The sequence below is a fragment of the Saimiri boliviensis genome, chromosome 8, assembly GCF_048565385.1.
Source record: "Saimiri boliviensis isolate mSaiBol1 chromosome 8, mSaiBol1.pri, whole genome shotgun sequence".
NCBI classification, from domain to species: Eukaryota; Metazoa; Chordata; class Mammalia; order Primates; family Cebidae; genus Saimiri; species Saimiri boliviensis.
In genome coordinates this window covers 27465141-27487076 of record NC_133456.1, presented here as the reverse complement: position 1 = coordinate 27487076, position 21936 = coordinate 27465141, and the positions used below count along the sequence as shown (strand labels likewise).

General features: G+C 41.0%; 1 protein-coding gene across 26 annotated transcripts in view; it reads left to right on the top strand.

Annotated features, from left to right (window-relative positions):
* KALRN (kalirin RhoGEF kinase) overlaps positions 1-21936 on the top strand; it is a 711287-nt gene that overhangs the window by 448921 nt on the left and 240430 nt on the right. For all 26 annotated transcript variants that reach the window (XM_039477078.2, XM_039477077.2, XM_039477076.2 and 23 more), the window contains exons 26-29: positions 6381-6450; positions 9332-9421; positions 14598-14690; positions 20055-20166. In XM_039477078.2, coding sequence (XP_039333012.2) covers positions 6381-6450; positions 9332-9421; positions 14598-14690; positions 20055-20166 — 365 coding nt within the window. The remainder of the gene's footprint in view (positions 1-6380; positions 6451-9331; positions 9422-14597; positions 14691-20054; positions 20167-21936) is intronic.

The following is a 21936-nucleotide window of genomic DNA, read 5'->3' as shown; positions in this document are numbered from 1 at the left end:
TCAGGTTCTATTTCTTCCTCCTCCTCCTCTTTTAAAATTCTGTTTGCCACCCATTTGATCCATGGCCACATGGTGAGGCGCTGGCACCACCAGGTGGTGAGAGAAGGGATGTGCAGCTCAGGCCCCCAGGGAAAGGCCACCCTGCCAGACTACTGCTGCCTTTTTCCTCCCTCTTTGCCCCTCGTACCCCTTCCCAACGCACACCTCCCTTGCTTAAAATGTACATGTTCTATGCTTTCTAAGCTTCTTCCCCCACTCCAAATGCCTTGGATATTAGTGGTTTCTCACTTATAGAAAATCATAGAATTATCAAATGTAAAACCCCGAAAGAAATCTTTAAAGATAATATAGTTCTCCCTTGCCCTATAGAAACTGAAACTTAAAAAGGTTTGTGATCTGTCCAAACCAATTAGTGACACAGCTGAAGAATCCAGCTGTCATTTTCTTAATAGTCAAATGTTAAGGAAAGAGGAATGGGAAGACCCATTGTGATTTTTCTTTGGTTCCCCAAACCCACATTTGAAGTGGTAACTTGCAGAACTCATCAGAGGAGCCCTATGCAAATGTAGCTGTGGTCTTGTTACTGTGTTTTCGTTTGTGTTTTCAGTAAGCGTCAACATTGGGGCTGATTATAGACATTGGGGAATACCCAAAGCAAGACAACGTCTAAACATTTTGTTTGGATGTATCAAAGTCATGTTAATTTTAGTTTTACACACTAATTTCTTAGCATCCACGACTGCTTGCTAAACAGCACCTTAATGGAGATGAGTAACATTAAGTATAAGATAAAACTTTGTATTTTATTTTAACATTAAACTTGGTATATTTCTGTGCAAATAACTATTCATCTGGTTACACAAATTAGGCAAAGTGAGAAAATATTGGCAAAGGCATATTCAACAGGTAGCTATGCATCAAAGTAAATTTTACTGCTTGTGGTTGGAGGCTCAGGGTGTGATGTGCTGAATAGGAGTCCAACCCTGCAGACCGTTCCTCTTTATCCCTAACCTGGGTTAAAGTGTCAAGTGTGAAATGAAGGTACAGAGCCAGATGCTTCTCATGACTCAGCCTGGGTGATCAAACTGTGCTGGAACTGCTACATGAAAAATCCAGCACCTTTCCCTGGGTGTACATGACTCTCCGTTAGTTTGAAATCTGCTCCAATATGCTACCCAGCTATCTTAGCCCCTATAGGTCTAGAGCCTCTTATATTCTAGGCTCTGAATCTGCCTGGTCATTATTGGATTCTTTAGACATAATCTCTAGCTCTTCTTGCAGGAAAGCAGTAACCCAGCCTTGCTTTGAAAAGAAGGCAATGTCCTGGGCTTCCTACAAATACCTGAACCTCACACCTTTCTCCCCACCTCGTTTCCAAGTTAATTTTTAAATGTATGCTCCACATTGTTCCTCTTTTTCCCATCGCCACAACAGGCCCCTTCCCCTTATCACCACCTCTGGCATTCCAGCAAGCAAGTGCACATTGACACACAAGGTCATCAAACAGATATTTCCATTTAGATGCAGACGGCACCCTTGATGTCAGTCTGTTTGCTGACAAGATTGTGAGCCCCTCAATGAAGGATACACTTCCCCAGAAGCAGTGAGACTCTAGACCAAATTCACCTTCAGAGAGACTAACAAAACCATTCCGGTACCTTTGGAATAGTGCTGCTTCTATAATATTTAATGACAAAACTCAGTAAGCTTTCTGCTAATGAATACCAGCAGTTTCATTTCCCGGGATTCTGTACAAAGCCAAAGGGAAGAATTCTTCTCATAAAGAAACTGCATAATATATTATATTGTAAAAATTTAATAGAGTAATGGCATTGCTTTGATCTTGACATTTCTTTAAAAGTTTTGTTCCTTTCTGAAAGAACCCTAGACATTCACACAAACAAATGACTTGCTTTGCTCATTCTTTCACAATTTATTACATGTAATTATTGGAGTGGTAAGAGCCAAATTGTTGCTAAAGAACAGCTAAGCTGAAATGTTCCATCATTTGTGAAGAGAGTTGTGAGCTGTTATGCTTTAATTTAAATTCATCATGTCTATTTGAGATAAGTGGAATGATATTGATCAGACTTACGTAATCTGTCATCTTCATAAGTTTCAAATTAAGAAGCAAAACAGAGTTTAATATTGCCACTTACTTTCAACAATTACATTGAGATGGTGATAATTTTCTTGTTCAGACTTATCAATTGATATGCCTGACACAAGCTGAATAGGTTTTATTTTTTAAATTCTTAGCTTTCTCCTCCTAAATTCAATCCTATAGAGCCAATGTAGGATTTGCCATCAGAAGCATGCTGGAATCCGGGACAGTTGCCTTTAAAAGCTGATCTATGGACTTGATGTGTGGGAATTACCCAGGAAGTTTTTCTAAACAATGCATTTACTCAGATAGTAACTCCAGAGGGCAATGTACAACCAGGTGTGGGGACCACTAACTAGAGTTTTCCAAGAGTGTTTCTTGAGACAAAGTCTGAAACTTGCCCCAAAAGTGTTGCACTCGCAAAGAAGTTTGGGAAGCACTGCATATTGTATTTACTTCAGTGGTTTATAGTGTAACTCATCATGTTATGGAATTTTGGAAGTTCTTCAGCAAAGAAACCAGCTTAGCCCAACATTTCCCAAACAAGTGATAGGTGACCTTGGAATCCAATTTTTGCATGATAACCAATCAAGATTTTCCTAGGATATGGTTTAGGAGAAAGTAACCTGCTGCAGATTTTTCAGCAAGGGCTTGGTAGGGAGTTCCCCCTAGATACGTCTCCAGGAGTGGGGAAGAGTGTCACATATATGTGTTTATTAAAGAGAGTGTGAGTTTATTAAGATTGAGAAACACTGATCATGAATAACTACTATTTACTTAATGTCTACTGTGTTTCCAGGTACTGGGTTGGGTTCTTTTTACCTGTGGATTTATTAAATCCTTAAAAGCATTCCCACAAAGTTGTTATTTATTTTTATTTTCATCTTTTTTGAGATGGAGTTTAGCTCTTAATGCCCAGGCTGGAGCGCAGTGGCACGATCTCGGCTCACTGCAACCGCCGCCTCCTCCTGAGTAGCTGGGATTACAGGCACCCTCCACCATGCTCAGCTGATTTTTTTGTATTTTTGGTAGAGACGGGGTTTTATCATGTTGACCAGGCTGGTCTCGAACTCCTGACCTCAGGTGATCCACCCGCCTCAGCAAAGTTGTTATTTAAAGATGAGGGGAATGAGGCTTTGGAAGGAAGTCCCCTTCGCAACTGTGACCAAGTATGAACTCTGGTTCTTTAACTTGTGCTTAGTTGTGGGAGGAGAAGAGAGACCGGGGGGTAGGTAGATGGGTAGTGATAGCTGCTGTTAAAACCTTCACTTTACAGAAAGACATTCATTATGAAAATTATAAGATGTACATTTAATTCTGGTTATAGTGTTTTTGTTTCCTGAGGATTTTCAAATTCTGCATCTTCCTATAGGTTTTTGGTAGCTGCTATCGCAAAAGTCAGGGTATTGCTCTATTTAAATTGGTAAGATTTTAAATAAAATTGGTAGCACTGTCTTTCTCTCTGTCACTGATCAATTCTTTAGACGCAATTATCATTGTTTACTTCAAATTAAAGTGACCAGGCCAACTGTTCTTGGGTAATAAGTAATGACTCTCCGTGAGTCATCATGAGTATCCTTGCAACTTCTGAAACAATAAAACAATTGTATGTCCTATGTGGAATGTCCTGATCCAGGCTGTTTTACCATTTATTTTACTACTCTTCAAGGAGAAGAGCTCAGGCTGGGGATGGCAGTTCATGCCTGTAATCTCAGCTTTTTGGGAGGTCAAGGCAAGAGGACTACTTGAGCTCAGGAGTTTGAGACCAGCCTGGGCAACATGGCAAGACCTCATCTCTATTATTTAATTTTTTTTTAATTTTAAATTAAATATATATAAGTATATATATGAATGTATGTGTACCTGTGTGTGTGTATATATATATATGATAATGACCCAGATTGATTCTTTTCTCAACAAAAAAAGAGTATATTTTTCCCTTTGGGTCTTAAGTGTGATCCTCAATTATAACATTATATAGTGCTTTTTAAAATTTGCATTTTAATGGTCATATTAAGTACATACTAGTTTAAATGTGTCACTTATAGTTTGTTTTTTGTTTTTGTTTTTGTTTTTGTTTTTTTTGAGACGGAATCTCACTGTGTCATCCAGGCTGGAGTGCAGTGGCACATTCTTGGCTCACTGCAACTTCTGACTCCCTGGTTCAAGTAATTCTCCTGCCTCAGCCTCCCGAGTAGCTGGGATTACAGGCACATGGCACCACACCCAGCTAATTTTTGTATTTTTAGTAGAGATGGGTTTCACCATGTTGGCCAGGATGGTCTCTATTTCCTGACCTCATGATCTGCCCACCTCGGCCTCCCAAAGTGCTGGGATTACAGGCGTGAGCCACTGCGCCCAGCCACTTGTAATTCTTTAAAAAGTAGCAACAAATATGACACTTTATTGACCTTGAGCACTACATATTTGCATTTCTGAAGCCCAAATTACATTATAATTCTCTATGATTTAGGTCAGAATACTCTAAAATCACATATATAAGGACAAAGATGATGATCACCAACTGGGTACTGCTTGGAGTCCCCAGATTTTTTAAAATGGCTTTTTTTCTTATTATTAAAGCAATGCTCATTTATTGTAGAAAAGTTACAGATGGACAAATAAGTCATCTGTAGTGCCTCAACTATAATTCACATTTTGGCTTTCCAAATAGGACCTGCCAAGCATTTTTAATGGCACATATATATTTTTAAGCTCCAAAACGTCATTCTTTGTCACTGAAGGAGCAACACATGCAACACTTATGTGAAATCCGTAACCACTTGTAATTAATTATGACATACTGCCAAAATATGTGAACAACAGAAGCTAGGAAGAGTTGGTCAAAAACCTTCTTCCCCTCTGTGGTACAGGTAAGTAGTAGAGTCAAGCAGAACCACTTTATATCTTATCATTCAATTTTCGAAGATAATGCATTCTCACAATTTTAAAATCAAAATTAGACAGAAAAGTAAACATTGAGAAGTATCACCGACCACTGTCTTCTGTTCTGTTCCTTCACCTGCTTCCCTGTGGTAATGTCTTTTATTCATTTATTGGGTTGGAAATAAGAATATGCCATCCCTATGTAGACAAAAAGTTGCATATTCTGTACATTATTTAGACAAAAAGTGGCACATTCTATACATTCTTTTGTACCTTTTCCCACTTAGCTTTTCCCAGAGTTTTTCCATATGAAAACATAGAGAGCTGTGTATTTTTTTCATTGCTACATAGGACTTAGTTCTGTGGGTGTGCCATAGTTTAAATGCCTTGTTCTTTACAGACCATCTTTTGCTTGTATAAAAAGTATATCACTAATACTCACATCTACATCATCTTATATATGTAGATGTGACTACAGGAAAATTTCCAGAATTAAAATTGCAGACTCAAAAAATAAACACATTGGTTATTTAATTGATCCTGTCAAATTGTTCCTTGTAAAGATCATAGCATTTCCACTTCTGTCAGTATGTATCCCCAAGGCCTCATAATTATTTTTTATTTGAAAAATACTGCGTTTTTTTAAAGCAAATACCATTCTAATAATAATGCTGGCTTGTTAGAATTTATATCCTCTGAAACCAAACCAATGATTTAATACATTATTTTGAAGTCAGTGTAATTATTTATTATTTATTAATGTGGAAAGGAGCCATGGCACAGATAACCACATTGGCAGATAATTCAATTTTAATTCAGTTCAGTTTTGGAATATGTTGTGACTTTTTACTCATTAAGTTTTCTTTCCTAATGGTGTTTGTATTATAAAACATTGTTTAACACATAGTTTTTAGTACAAATTGGCTCCTGGTGGAAGATGGAGGCCAACAATTAGAAAGAGGACAGTGTAGGATGAATTTTGTTCTACTTTATCTCTGGGATAATGTGATATTTTACTTTGTTTCTTTGAAGTATCTGTATTATTTAAAATATTTATGATGTGCTCAGATTACTTGTGTAAAAAAAGTAGATTCATACTTGCTGATAAAAAGTCCAGCACAAATACAATATTTCATTATTATTTTCACCCCTGGACGTTTTCACCCTGAGAGAATGAATATTATTTTAAGTAGCACTAATTAATTAATTAACCCACATTTTAATGAAATTAGTTCCAACATTAAAAACTGCACCTCACCATCTATCACTTAGACAGTAGAGAAGCCATGTGTAAATAATTGAAAAGTTATGGTTGTGCTGGCCGTGGTGCAATCCTGTGGGGGGTCAGCTGCACAGAGGTGTCTGATTCAGTCTTTTTCTCCTCTTGCAGCATCTTCCTCAAAGAGCTGGAGAAGTACGAGCAGCTGCCTGAAGATGTGGGACACTGCTTTGTTACCTGGGTAACTAACTTGAAATCCTCCTCCCACTGCCCATACATGTGGCACCACTCTTCAGTGCCTGACCTGAGGACTGGTGTCACTGCCAGTCTCACACAGGACCAGGGGCTCCTGAGAGGGATCATGAGTAGGTCTGAGAGAAGCCTTGGGAAAAGTTCTTAGACATCAAGATTAACCTCCCTCTTAAACTGTCTAAGAACTTTCTCAAATTGTGAGATCAGAAGAGTGGCATAAGGCCAGGTGCAATGGCTCACTCCTGTGATCCCAGCACTTTGGGAGGCCAAGGTGGGCAGATTACCTGAGGTTCAGAGATTACCTGAGGTGCTGGTGCCCAAGCAACGTGGAGAAACCCCGTCTCTACTAAAAATACAAAATTAGCCGGGCATGATGGCACGTGCCTGTAATCCCAGCTACTCAGGAGGCTGAGACAGGAGAATCACTTGAACTCGGGAAGCAGAGGTTGCGGTGAGCCCAGATGGCGCCATTGCACTTCAGCCTGGGCAACAAGAGCGAAACTCTTTCTTAAGAAAAAGAAGGAGAAGAAGAAGAAGAAGAGTAGAACAAGACTACCACACCTGGCAGAGGAACTACAGCTCAGTCCGTTAGCTATTCTTAAAGGATACGGATTAGGGAATTAAACCTTTAGGAAGCCACCTAACCGTTTAAAAAAAATTTTTTTATCTTTAATTTTGTGTATACATGGTAGGTATATATGCTTATGGGGCAGACTAAATATGTTGATACAGGAATTCAATGTGAAATAAGCACATCATGGAGAATGTATGGGGTGTCCATCTCCTCAAGCGTTTATCCTTTGAGTTCCACCTAACCATTGGTTACATTGTCTTCTTTCATAGAGAATAACAGATTTTTGGGGCATCCATCCCAATTCTGACCCACAAGATGAGTGGTCAGCCTCCTTCATGCTATTGTCATGGGCCAAGGAAAGGGGCTGAATGTCCCAGGTTCTCATTATACAAACTGAAATATTAGTCTTCATTGGCTGTCCACTCTGAACTCAGGCTCATGTACAATATATGAATGCAATGAATGCAAACATCTACTGGGAAGTCCGCGTAGGACACTGAATGCAAACATGGAAATCCCCGAGGTCAGGCGTTCTACTACTTAATAATTACCTGATGATAACTTCCACTCATAATGGGCTAATTACCTTTCAAAGTGTCTTCATGATTCAGAGACTTTATGTTCTCAGCAGCCCTATGTGGTAGGCAGGACTATGGTTTATATTTTAGAGTTTAAAGATGGGAAAATCTCAGATGAGATAGAAAGTTGACTAGTTCACTGCCATGTAATAAATATCACAGCCAGTCCCACAACTCAAGACCTCACTCCCAGACAAGTTTTTTCCATGAACTCTTAATGCTTGCTTTCAAGCACTCTTGTTTCTTTAGAAAGCTCAGCTACCATCTTATTTTGTTCTAATACATTCTCTACCTCTAAATAGATGAGCCAATGCAAAGCTTGTACTAATGCTGATAAATAATTTATGATTCCTTGCACAGCCAACATAGAGAATGGCAACATTGACCATTAGGTAAAGGGATACTGTTTGCATCTTGTATCATGAAATTTGTGGATTTCCTTTACAATCATAAGTCATAAGAATGATTTATCATCATCTCGGGTTGATGAATAACCTCTTAGGTAGTATATAGCCCTGAAAATTGGTTTCAGAAAATTTTTGTGATTGGATAAAATATTCATCTTTTGCCAAGAATTATCCCAAGGTGACTTTCTTAAGTCTCATAATCTTGATATATGAGTGTAATACAGAAATGAAGGGTAGAAGAAATTGTTTATAACGTATTGAAAGAAAGTGGTTAAGACCAAGAAGCCTAAAGTCAGATACCCTGCTTGGTTAAGTGACTTTGAATTCCCACAGTTAGCTGGTTAGGGCTCTGCTACCTGCTAACTGTGGGAATTCAAAGTCACTTAACCAGCCTGTGCCACAGTTTTCTCATTGGCAAACTGGGGATAATAATAGAACTCACTGTGTAGAGGTCTCATGAGGACGAGACGAGTGAATACATGCAAAGCTCTTAGAACAATGCTAGCGTAAATGAAGTCTGCTGTAATAAACACATATTTGGGCTGCTGTCTCAGAAGAGGATGCAAACACAAAGTTCCAAAGGCTCTGAGATGAGTAGCATTTCACCAAATAAGAAAAGCATTTGGTGGCCAAAATATACATACCTTTCCCAGTAACCTTATGGCTGGGTGAAAATAAGAAATGAATTTTCACCCAGCCATAAGGTTCCTGGCTTGAAGTAACAAAATCTGGTTAGGAACCATCGTTTAGCCTCTGCCCCAGGGGGTCAATCTGCTTTCTCTTCCCTCGCCCACCTCCGTCATTGCTCTGGGAAGCTGGGGATGGTAGTTGCTTGACATGCCCCTCTGTCTCTCTCCAATGGAGACATTTAGAGTACAAGCAGGTCTACCTCTGAGAACGTACTTTATCTTCATTATTTGTTTTTGTATTAAGGGCAAATGCTATCTTTTTTCAAGATGGGGAGCACAATTGTAGGTAATCCAAAAAAGGGTAAAATCAGTATCTAAGTTCTGTCCAATTTCAGAATAGATCAGGATGTATGAGTTGCTTTTCCTGATTCTTCCTAGCACAAACTAGTATTAAAATGAGCTCAGTTTCAGAAGCTTTTTCTACATGCTGACAGGAGAAAGACATCTCCATGTCTGTTAGGGGACCATGGGGGCTGGATGAGCACAGAACATTTGCCATAGAAAATCTAGCCCTTGGGATCTGAGGGTTTTAACTGTATGGCCCTTGCTGGGCCCTTTAGCATTGTGGACAGAAGGGAGCAACTAATGTATACTTACCTGTCATTATCTTTGTTCTTTTTAGGCAGACAAATTTCAGATGTATGTCACCTACTGTAAAAACAAGCCTGATTCCAACCAGCTTATCCTGGAGCATGCGGGCACCTTCTTTGATGTAAGTTTTGCTCTTCCATTTTTGAGCAGCCGATGAGCAGGTGGAAATGCTTCTCTGCTTTAGCATAATGGATGTTTAGCTATCCTTTGTTCCTAATTTTTCTTTACTGGCCACTCCAAACCTTAAGCATAGAAAAAAAAAACCCAAAAATATCTATACCTGTATTTTGTTTTACCCTATCCTGTGTCAATCAATGTGATTTTTGATGAAGCAAATTTGTCTCCTTGCCTCCACAACAAACCTAGGAAGCCATAAAGCACATGTTTAGAGCAGACCCACTGTGATGCAGCTGTTGATTAATGTATTTCACTTCTGCTTCTTATACGGCTCTCACAAACAGTGTTTCCAGAAGTGTGATCCTTGGACCTCAGTCCACATCTATTAAATCAGAATCTCTCGGGGGGAGCCCAACAACTTGAGTTTTAAGGAGGCCTCTGGGTGACTGAAGTCCACTCAAGTTTGAGAATCACTTCTCTAATGCAATTGTTTTGACTTTGGCTGCACATTGGAATCACCTGGCAAGCTTTGAAAAAACTGATCCTGAATCCCATGCCTGAGGTTCTGCTATGATTGGCCTATGGCCTGAGCATTGGGATATTTTAGTTTCTGGTGAGAGTGATGTGCAGCCAGGCCTGAACACTTCTGCTATGATAGAAGCCAAGAAAAGAGTGAGGCTAGCGTGCCTTGTCAGATCCTTTGGTTTGGAATGATGACACAGTCTTGTTGGTGAATGGTGAGATCTATCTATTTAGTGCTGATTCCCAAAGAGAGTGATATATTGGCTTTATAGTAAGCAAAATCACAGGGATCCCTGCAGGATTCAAAGGATGAATAAGAGGGAAAAATGAAATTGGGGGAAAAAAAGTTTAGTGAGAGGCAGACTATGGCAGTGACGGCCATTTTGGTAGTCATATCAGAAGTGACAAACTAGAAACTTAGAACTTTTTAAAGGTTATCTATCTTTCTGCCTACCTGTTTTCATTTTTTTTCATAAATGTTTGGATGTCTGTTGTATGCAAGGTAGTGGGCTAGGCCCCGTGGAGAATAAAAGACATTTAAACAGGGTTCTTGTACTCAGGTGTGCAAAAGAAATCTTCCTTGAGCATCTTTCTAGCCTGGGACTGCCTCAACAGAAGTGATTCTATAAATGTCTTATGTTCAGTAAAGAAATGACACTCTAATGAGGGAAAACCAGATGAAGAAACACACATATTTTTTTAATGGAGCATTAATATGGAAATGGCTCTATGTGTCCCACACTGGAGTATCGGGGGTTAGATTTGGGACCAAAGAAGACCCCAAGAAAAGTACTTCTTTGACTTGATATTATTGGGTATCACATTGGGTGCTCTATACCACCATTTCCTCTGATTGAGAATCTTTTTCCCTTAGGATGCTTCTGTTGATTATTCATGAACAGTATCCAGAAGGTTTTTTCTGATGTTTTAAATGTATCATGTCCTATCTTCCACTTAGCACTTTTCTGACATACATGTCCTGTGCTCTGAGCATGCCTCAAACTCTTCTGCTTCATATCTTTGCTCACGCTGCTCTCTCTGCCTAGGATAGATTGTGTCCCCGCCACACCACACACATACACACACACACACACACACACACACACACACACACACACCCTTCTTTCTCTCTCTCTCCAAAATTCTTCCTATCCTTTAAAGGTCACATGCTGCTTCCTGCATGAATCCTTTCCTTTGTACTTGTATCTTTGTTATAGCATTTGTAATGATTTTCCTTTGGGCGGGTTAGCAGTGTACCTCTCTATTACTCGTATCTCCCTCCACCTGTGAGCTCCTTGAGACTTTATGCCTGATTCATATTTGTAAACATCTCAGTGCCTGGCACTAGGCTGTGTTTTCCCTTAGTCTTACATACTTCACATCTCCATTTCTAGCCAATATCTAGGCTTTGATAAGTCAGGTATATCCCCAAATTTCCCACCCTGCCCCCCATTTCCAATGTAGTGCCTAGCGAGCCTCTACCTTAGTTGGAAAAGCTGATAGAAGCCAGAAAAACAGTCCAGGCGGAGTTCTTCAAGTCTGCCCTGGAAGTGGGGAAGGAGGAGAGTAAACTCTCTGATTGCTTTCAAAACTTTCCAAAAGGTATAATCTTTGTAGCTTATTTTCATTTCGTCAGAAGAGTCTCCCTAACGTCTGCATTTAGGAACCATCTGCTTTAGGCCCTCATTCTCTAAATGAGATAAACCCTTAATAAAGAGAGTCCCCTAATATCCATTACTGTTAAGAGAGCACAGAGAATTAAAGTCCTAGAAAGGGTTACACATTCACATGATCCAGAACGTTTGACCCTAAATGTGAGAAGAGCGTGGCTGTGATGTCTCAGTTTGGTTTGACTGACATAGGCCCCTTCCTCGCTGCTCCACATGCAGCCTTCCTGAAGCTGGGCTTCTCATCAGAGAGGGAAGAGTGTCAAAGGTGCATTGTTGCTTGTGCTGTCTTGCCAAAAGCCCCAGATAAACTCACAGGTTCCATTGCCTGAAGAGAGTTAAGCTGTAGCTGTTTTGCCCATCATCCTCAAACAAGTCTTGTAACCACACACCTCTGCGGAAGAGGCAAATGGTGACAAAATTACTGCTTTCTGGGATAGAAATAATTTCTGATAGGAAATGGAATAATTTTTAAAATTATTATTCTTTATCCTTTACTATTCTTCATAGCCCATAACAAGTCCTATCTAGTCCATCTTTAAAATATCTCTTTTTTGGCCAGGCATGGTGGCTCATGCCTGTAATCCAAGCAGTTTGGAGGCCAAGGTGGGCGGATCACCCGAGGTTGGGATTTCAGGACCAGCCTGACCAACGTGGTGAAACCCCATCTTTAAAAAAGAAAAAAAAAGAAGAAAGTATCTCTTTTATTCTTCCCAATGCTTTATTCTCACTAATTCTAGCTTAGAGCTTATCCCTACATTGCATACCTGGACCTATTTTAAAATAACAGCTTTATTGAGAGATGATTTCAGATATACATTTCAACCATTTAAAACATGAATTCAGTGGTTTTTTGTGTGTGCTGACAGATATGTGCAACCATCCCTTCAGTCAATTTTAGGGCATTTCTATCACCTCACAAAGCAGTCCTGTATCCTTTAGCTATCACCCCCCAGCTCTCCACCACAAACTCCCACCCCCAAACAACCAATGATATATACTTTATATCTCTACAGATAGATCTGCCTTGCCTGGACATTTCATAAAAATTGAGTCAATGCATGTTCTTTTGTGACTGGCTTCTTTCACTTAGCATAATGTGTTCAGGGTTCATCTATTTTGTTTCATGCATCAGGACTTCATTTCCCTTTATGTCTAAGTATTATTCCATTGTGTGAATATACTACATGTTGTTTTTACATTTATCAGTTTACGTATATTTGGGTTGTTCATGTATGGGTATATTTTATTTCTCTTGGGTATATACCTAGAACTTGAATTGCTGGATCATGTGGTAACTTTATGTCCACACATCTGGGCCTTTCCAATAACCTCGTAACTTGTCTCTCTGTCTCTCATGTGTTTTTTTCTTTTTGTTGTTGTTTTTTGTTTGTTTGTTTTGAGACAGGGTCTCTCTCTGTTACCTAGGCTGAGTGCAGTGGCATGATCATAGCTCACTATATAGCCTTGACCTCCTGGGCTGAAGTGATCCTCCCACCTCGGCCTCCCAAGTATCTGGTACTACAGGCATATGCCACCATACCCAGCTAATTTTTGTATTTTTTGTAGAGATGGGATCTGGCTATGTTGCCCAGGCTGGTTTTGAACTCCTAGACACAAGTGATACTCCCACCTCGGGTTCCTAAAGTGCTGGAATTACAGGCATGAGACGCCATGCCTCGGCTGTTTTTTCTCTTTAAGATCTGTGATGCTTTATTGAAAAAATTACCATCATATCCTAACTCTTTCCTAACTCAAACCCATCAATGACCCAACTTTGCATATCTAACTATATTTTTCACTTCTTATAAAAGGTGGGTGTTCATCCTCTGTACCATTCAGTTGCGATCCTCATCATCACCTAACCATACAATGATTATTTCAGCTAGTACATTTTGTGTTTGATGTGAGTGAATGTCATTCTTCTAATCTTTTACTTAACCCACCCCCTCAGCCCACCTCACCTCTAAGCCCCAGGTGAGGTTGAGGCTTATCTCTACCTACCACCCGGCCACTCCCAACCCCCCCTCCACTCCCCCGTAACCTCTCTCTATTTTTATTGGCTGTACAATTTTCCCTATTGTCCTTTGTTGATCTCTAGTTCATGTGCATTGAGTATTCTCAGCTAGACTGTAAGCTTTTTAAGGGCAGGGACAAAAATACACCTTTTTCTGACCCTTATAACCCCTAGATTTTGGGGAGTGGAAGATTATTTTGGAGGTAGGTTACAGAGTAGATTAAAAGGAGAGAATAGAAGCACAAACAGCAGTTGGAGGCCATGGCCTTAGCCTGGGAATGAGTGATGAAGGTGATGTCCCTGGAAATGGAAAGGAAAGATTTGTCACCAGAAATAACAGCGGAGAAATTACTAAAATTGACTCTCTGATTTCTAGCTTAGGAGACCTGAAGAATGAAGGAGGTGCCATTGATCACAATGAAACATTTATAAGAAAGTGATGACCCTAAGTTGGGGTATGTTAAATTTAAAGAGAAGGATGGTATTAATAAAAGAGAGATATCTTTCTGCTATTTTAAGGAGACTGAGGGCAGGGATAGGCTCATTAGGAGCCATCAAAATGGAAATTGAAGCCTCATTCTCTGCCTTCCCTGTACTCCCCTTTTGGAAGTTTATTTCCTTTCACTCCTACGTCATTTCTCCTTACCTTCCACTCTGTTATTTACCTTACTGCTCTCTTTTCTACTGTTCTTTTTTTCTCCATTTTTGCCCAATTTCTGTTTGTTTCACACATTGCTTCGTTCCCTAACCTTTCTCCCTTTTTACTCTCTCTCTCCTATTTTCTCTCTATATGTATCTTGGTCTCTTTTGTTTCTTTTTTTTTTACTCCCCTCTCCCTATCAAAGACCATTTTCTCATACTTGTCTACCTTTTCCTCTTTCTTCCTCTTCTGGTTCCTGCCTCTCTCCTTTCAGAACACACACACATGCACATGCCACTCTGTGTCTAATTACACCTTCTTTTCATCCCTACAGGAGATACAGCAGCGGCATGGTCTGGCCAACTCCATCTCTTCCTACCTAATTAAGCCTGTCCAAAGGATCACCAAATATCAACTGCTCCTGAAGGTACCTCCCCTCTCCTCCCCCTCCCCCTCCATTGCCTACCGCCTGGGCCAAGAGAGTTCCAGCTTTGGCCCCTAAGGATGGGAATGCTTCTGCCTGAAGACCTTTCTTCCACCTAGAGCAGCACTTCAACCCACACTGGCATTGCTGTCCTATCCCATGGAATTCCAGGTGCCTCTTTTAAGGCAGAACGAGGAGAAATGGGAGCAGGAATAAGTTGTGACCATTTTCTCATCTACCTACCACTGCCCAACTTTTAGCAATTGCCTTCTCAGGCACTGGCTGGCCCCTAGATGCTTTCTTGTCCCTCCTTCCAGAAGCAGATTCCTCCTGGTAGCCCCTGCTTTTGATGAAATCAAGGATCAGAATCTGGTGAGACACAGTAGCTCATGCCTGTCATCCCAGCACTTTGGGAGGCTGAGGTGGGGAGATCACTTGGGGCCAGGAGTTTGAGACCAGCCTGGCCAACATGGCAAAATTCCATCTCTACCAAAAATACAAAAAGATTAGCCAGGTGTGGTGGTGTGTGCCTGTAATCCCAGTTACTCGGGAAGCTGAGGCAGAAGAATCGCTTGAACCTGGGAGGCAGAGGTTGCAGTGATCCGAGATGGTGCCACTGCACTCCATCCTGGGCAACAAAGTGAGACTCAGTCAAAAAAAAAAAAAAAAAAAAAAAAAAAAAAAAGGTCAGAGTCTTAAGGGCAGTGCTAGTTTACATGGGTAGTAGAGGCCAGGGTGGCATATACCATTGCCTTAATCTCTGCATTTGTGCATGTCAAGATGATGAGGATTTTGAGGGAAAATAGTCAAAGGGTACATATTAAAACACAAGGGTATTCTTTTATCTATAGGTCCTCACATGTTAGGGGTTCTTCTGGAGCCAACCAAGAGATTTGGATTTTCATTCAAAATATTTTCTTTAGAAGTTAAATAACCAAATATATAAAACACTAAGTAATTTGGGTTGATCCTTCTTGTAAAATAATGCATTGATACACTGAAAATAATGTCATTTCCACAGAAAGCCTGGGGAATTGACACAGGTAGTTAAATAACACCCATCTATACTCTTAAGGTTTGGGGGTAGAGTTTTCCCTCATTTGGAATATCCTGCTGGTTGCTCCTTTAATGCAAAGATAAAGGAATAGTAGGGGATATGTTATAAGTACACTGTGTAATTTCAGAGAAAAACTGATGTAATTCAGCTTATGTTTAGAGATGCCTGCAAAAACTTAACTAATCTCGCTTCACTGAACCTGAAAACCAGTTTAATTTCAAATCCACCATTCTAGTCATACTGGAGTAGTGAGTCCACCATTCCCAGCCCATGTAATCTCCCTGGCTTAGCACTTAGGGTTCCATGATGAGAGGCGTGAGGGCAACAGAGAAGTGAAAGTGCAGGAGCCTGTGCCCTGGTGGGTTTTTCTGTGCTCTGAGTCAGGGTGGAGCTATGCACCATCATTTCCCTTCAGCCTCTTTTCTCCAATTCTTCTGCTTCCTCATCTCCTAGAAAAGGCTACAGGCATGTGCTTCCAGAACTCCAGCCATCCAACCCTGCAGAAACAGCTTAAAGTGTTACAATCGGATATCACACCCTCAGCCTCTATGAGGACTAGTGTGAGAAAAGAGTGTGCAGACATCTCAGCTGTTCAGGCAAAACTGCTTTCCTTTCTTTGTTTTTTGAAATGCCTTATATAAAGGCTCACAAGAAATTCTTGTGAGATCTCAGGACAGAGGTGTAAGGAATCCTCTCTTCTGAAAACTGAGTGCCCTTTCTAGCTTTAAATGACAGATGCTTAGGCCCTTCTTTACCTGTGGCTATTCAAAAGTTAGCACTGAATTTTGTGGTTGGTTACAGTGGAATCTCGTTAGCCCAGATTTTGTGTATAATTGTCTTCTACTTTCCTGTCCCACTAAATGCTTGGCCTTTTAAAATTATTTTTGTTGGCCAGGTGTAGTGGCTTATGCCTGTAATCCCAGCACTTTGGGAGGCCACGGCAGGTGGATTCTTTGAGGTCAGGAGTTCAAGACCAGCCTGGTCAACATGGTGAAACCCTGTCTCTACAAAAGAATTAGCTGGGCATGGTGGTGTGTGCCTGTAATCCCAGCTACTCAGAGACTGAGGCATGAGAATTGCTTGAACCTCGGAGGTAGAGGCAGCAGTGAGCCAGTATCATGCCACTGCACTCCAGCTTGGGCAACAGAGTGAGACTCCATCTCAAAAAATAAATGAATAAAATAAAAGGTAAAATTATTTTTCTTGTGCTAATAGACTTTTTAAAACCAAAAAAGTTTTTATGATTTTTAAAGAGAGCCATGCCTCTAAGGCCACAGAAGTAAATGTATGTATCCCAAAGGTTTTTCAAGAATTGGTTGGGTTGTAAATTTAAAAAGGGGGGGAAAAAAAAAAAAAAAAAGGACAAACTGATGCTGACTCACCTATCCACAATGCTAGTGTCTTACATCAACTAAGATGCAGTTCTAAAAAAAAATGTGGCTTTTTACCTCTCCCTTGAATCCTGTAAGGCTTAAGCCCCCTAGGATGAGTTACGTGGCACAGACAAGGGAGGGAAGTTTAGGATGGAATAGACTTGTGTTTTGCTGAAGGCAGTTGAAGGGTTGGGCTCTGGACCTTTGTTCTAGAATTGAGTGTTTTAAGGAAGAGGTGCCTATGGAGGTAGCTAAGAAGTAGAAAAAGTGGCAGGATTTTGACTGTGAGGGAAGTCATAAAATTATTATTGTTTTTTAAGAAGATAGGCTGGGCTCAGTGGCTCATGCCTGTAATCCCAGCACTTTGGGAGACTGAGGTGGGTGGATCACTTGAGGTTAGAAGTTTGAGACCAGCCTGACCAATACGGTAAAACCCCGTCTCTACTAAAAATACAAAAATTAGCGAGGTGTGGTGGCATGCGCCTGTAGTCCCAGCTACTTGGGCGACTGAGACAGGAGAATTGCTTGAACCTGGGAAGGGGAGGTTGCAGTAAGCTGAGATCATGCCACTGCACTCCAGGCCCGGGACAGAGCGAGACTCTGTTTTTAAAAAAAAAAGAAGTATATAATTTTGGTCTCTTTTAAATGTGCTGGTAGCAGAGTGCCTGCTGAGTAAGAGAAAAACAGTTTGCTGAGCTTTTCCTATAAATAAATAATAGGGGATTTATTTTCATAAGTCAGTTTTATTTCAAATAAATGTATATTGAATTATCAGTATCCTCTGGGGTTCATCACTTTAGGTATGGCATGAAAGTAGAAACTTTATATCAGTGTGCTCAACATTCTTCATGTAAATCTGCTATGGCTTTACGAAAGGATCCTAAATTAAATGTGGAGGCTTCTCCTTATCATAAAGTATAGCAAGGATCAGGGAAAATTTATTGACCCTGATGGTAGATTGGTAGACTTGATAAATTGTTTTGGGCAGGGAGGATTAAACTGATTCGTGTTTTCTGTTACAAACTGAAGCATATTTCTTGTTTTTTCTCTTATGTTTTGCCCCAGGATTTTCTTTGGTGATGTATGAAAATAAGATTGGGAAAGTTAAAATAAGGAAAGGGGTAGGAGAATCTGAGAACTTTAGGTTGGCAGAAGTAAATACCACTTTCTGAACAAGGATGACTTTACACTGACTGGAGCCAAGGACAGAGCTGAGAACTGATCACGTCTCCCTCCCAAACATGCGATCTAGGTAGCACACTTCTTTGGAAACTCAAAGCTCCCTTATCCCTATGGAAATATATAACACTAAGGATTAGATTTTTATGTCAGACTCTCACTAATTAGATATCTTACCAAGTATAAAGCTTTACTCATAATTTCAAGGACACAAGTAATTCCAAGGCAGAGCTGACACAGGGAAAAGGGCCAGGACCACCAGGGCAGCTCCACGTCCTTTCTTGCAGCATCAGGACATGCTGTGGCCAGACTGATCTACAAGATCTGAAAATTATGTGCATCACATTGTATGGCTTGCCCTGAAAAGAGCCATTTGCTCATTAAGGATATTCCCTTTTTACTTAGATAGTTGCATAGCTTATGTGACACCTTCCAGAGATCCATGCCTCTAAAGCCACAGATTCTAGGACTGTTTACTGTAAGAAGCCCTAGACAGACCAGACTTATCCTATTAAAAACCATTTTCTAGTTAAGTCCTCTCTTGCTAGCAAGTACCATTAGGTTATTTGTGAGGAAGCCTGTCATTAAAATGTTTACAAGATTTGACCTGGTGAACTTCTTTCTAGGAAAGGCACCTTCACTTAACACCCATCTCTTGCCCCCTCAAGGAGAGAGTATAGTTTGCAGATCTGTTGCTTAACCATTCCTTTCCCAGTGTCAAAGTGAGCAAGATACAGTGAACCTAACAGGAAAAATGAAAAGCGAACATTCTGGTTTAAGCAAAAATCATTCCAAATGGGTGTTATGATTCTCCACATAGTTGGAAATGATCTTTTCTCCACCAACCAGATACTATGTATCTTTTTGGGGGATGGTGATGGCCAAGTCTCCAATGAGGAAATACAAAAGAAAGGACATGCTCCCCAGCTCCCCAGGAGGTAAAAGAAGGAGGGTATTGCCCCTGGAAGTCTCAGTGGGGGACAGAATATAGGAGACACAGGATTGATGTGGTGAATAAAGTGCCAGTTTTGGATTCAGGAGACCTGGATTCAGGCCCCAGCGTAGCCTCCACTGAGTTATATAGCCTGAGGAAAATCACTTCATCTCTCTTAATCGCACTTACCTCATCTGACAATGAAATAGTCTAGAATCCCATCTATTGGCCCAGATTAGGAATTCCTGATCCATATGATCTAAAAATAGTTTATTATTCTGGAATGTCATAAGCCTGTTAAGTCTCTCCAACCTCAGATTGTTCCCAGTAAGATGGAAGCCAGCATTCAGGCTGTAGAGGCTTGTAAATAAAAGTGGTGTTCGCAGTAGGCATGCAGGGATATATGAGTGCTGTGTAGCACACTCTTTATCTTCCCTTTATTCTCCTCATCCTTCTCTTTCGTCTCTTTATTGGATTACAAAATACTGCACCTCTGTTCATGTGCTTTGCTGGGGTAGTCCCCTCTCTAAGAGGGCAGTCCAGTGACAGAGAAGGCCTCAGTTGCTGACTGGTCAATCAATTTGGGAGTTGGATTGGATTGAGTTAGTTTGGGCTAGATTGGGCTGACAAAGCTCAGTATGGGAGAAAAGTAGTGGTTGAATTCTTGGAGATAACCTCTTTCCCCACCTCACCTCACTTTCTTTGTAGCTCAGAGGGAACCATTACAGAGAGTGAAGCTGGTCTATAATTTCCTTGGTGGGTTAGGTGGTGGGAGGAAGCTGGGGGAGGTGACCCTAATTGTGTCCGGAATTTTTTTTCCCCAGGAACTTTTAACTTGCTGTGAAGAAGGGAAAGGGGAGCTCAAGGATGGCCTGGAAGTGATGCTCAGTGTCCCAAAGAAAGCCAATGATGCCATGCATGTCAGCATGCTGGAAGGTAGCTGTCCTCCCAGCACTGGGGAAGCCTCTGGTCTTCCTTAAGACGGGGAAGCTTGCATCATGGGAGGGAGTGGCCTGAAGTTAGACAAGGTATGAGGCTGGAAGAGAGAAGAAAGGTCAACTAGTTACATAGACCCTTGTCATATGAGAGGGCCTCCACAAGAACCAACTTGGCTAGCACCCTGCTGCCAGGAAGGACCAGGCCTAAGCCACTGGAGGTTAGGTGGACATGAGAGAGTCCAGGACAGGCCATTATCCTCACTGTTGGTGTGCGAGATCCCCCAACCCACAGCAGTCTTGCTAGTCCGCATAGCATCTGCATTGCATTGCCTTGGTCATCACAATGAATAGAAATCCTGATCACATAAACACACATAGACACACACAAAACATACCATCTTCGGCCTTATGTCCTTTTTATTGTGATAAAATACACATAATATGTATAACATACATTTACCATTTTAACCATTTTTGAATGTACTATTGAGTGGCATTAAATACCTTCACATTCTCGTGCAACCAGCATTTTGTCCTCCTAGAAGGTAAGTCCAGCCAAAGAACTCCAATAAGACTTCAGTCAGCTGGAACTATCTTCTTAGGATAAGAAACCTGTAGAGTAAGATTCCAGTAAAGTGGTCTTTAACACTGCAAAATGAGTGAGCAGAGCAGACATATTGAGGCAGAATTTGTTAGATGAGTTAAGATTTAACATTTTTTGTGGGGAGGCCAAGGTGGGTGGATCACTTGAGGTCAGGAGCTTGAGACCAGCCTGGCCAACATGACAAAACCCATCTCTATTAAAAATACAAAACTTAGCCAGGCGTGGTGGTACGTGCCTATAATCCCAGCTACTCAGGAGGCTGAGGTGTGAGAATCACTTGAACCCAAGAAGTGGAGGTTGCTGTGAATCGAGATCATCCCACTGCACTCCAGCCTGGGCAATAGAGCAAGACACCATGTTTTTAAAAAAAAAAAAAAAAAAGATTTAACATTTTTTATGCATGCTAAAGGAAATGTGTATAGTCTTGCAAGTATGTAAGCACATGGGCTGTTTTTCTTCTGGACTCCATCCTACTCTGCCAGTACCACCAATACTACCTTAGGAGACTTGATCCAGTCTCCATACTTCTGGACCATCCTTAGGACCAGAAGCCTCAATTCTTAGAGCAAAGGAGCCCTGGCTATCTTCCCTAGACTGAGCAGGAGCCATCTGAATGTATTCGTGTTCACACAGTTTCTCCACTCCTTTACTGTCTGTTTGTACCTCCCCTTCCCCTCCAACCTGGATGTCATCCTCTGCAAGTACCCAGCTCCTCCAGTTGGTCCGTGACCTATGCTCTGGATCCAGCTACTCCATGAATGGTTTGTTTACCACCAGCAGCAACAGCACCTGGGAGCTTATCCGAAGTGCACATTTATGGGCTCACCCCACACCTACTGAATCAGAATATCTGGGGAGGTTGGGGGTGGGCAGTAATCTATGTTTTCACGAGCTCTCCAGGTGATTCTATGCACAATAACATTTGAGAGCCTCTCTTAAAAACTTAAAGTGGTGTAAATATAAACTTAAATGCTTGTGCAAAGCAATCAAAGGGAGGAATTCTAGAAATAGAATCTAAGAATTAAGGTGGGCCAGGCACAGTGGCTCACGCCTGTAATCCTAGCACTTTGGGAGGCCAAGGTGGGAGGATCACTTGAGCCCAAGACCAGCCTGGGAAACATAGGGAGACCTTGTCTCTACAAAAAAGACAAAAATTAGCCGCAC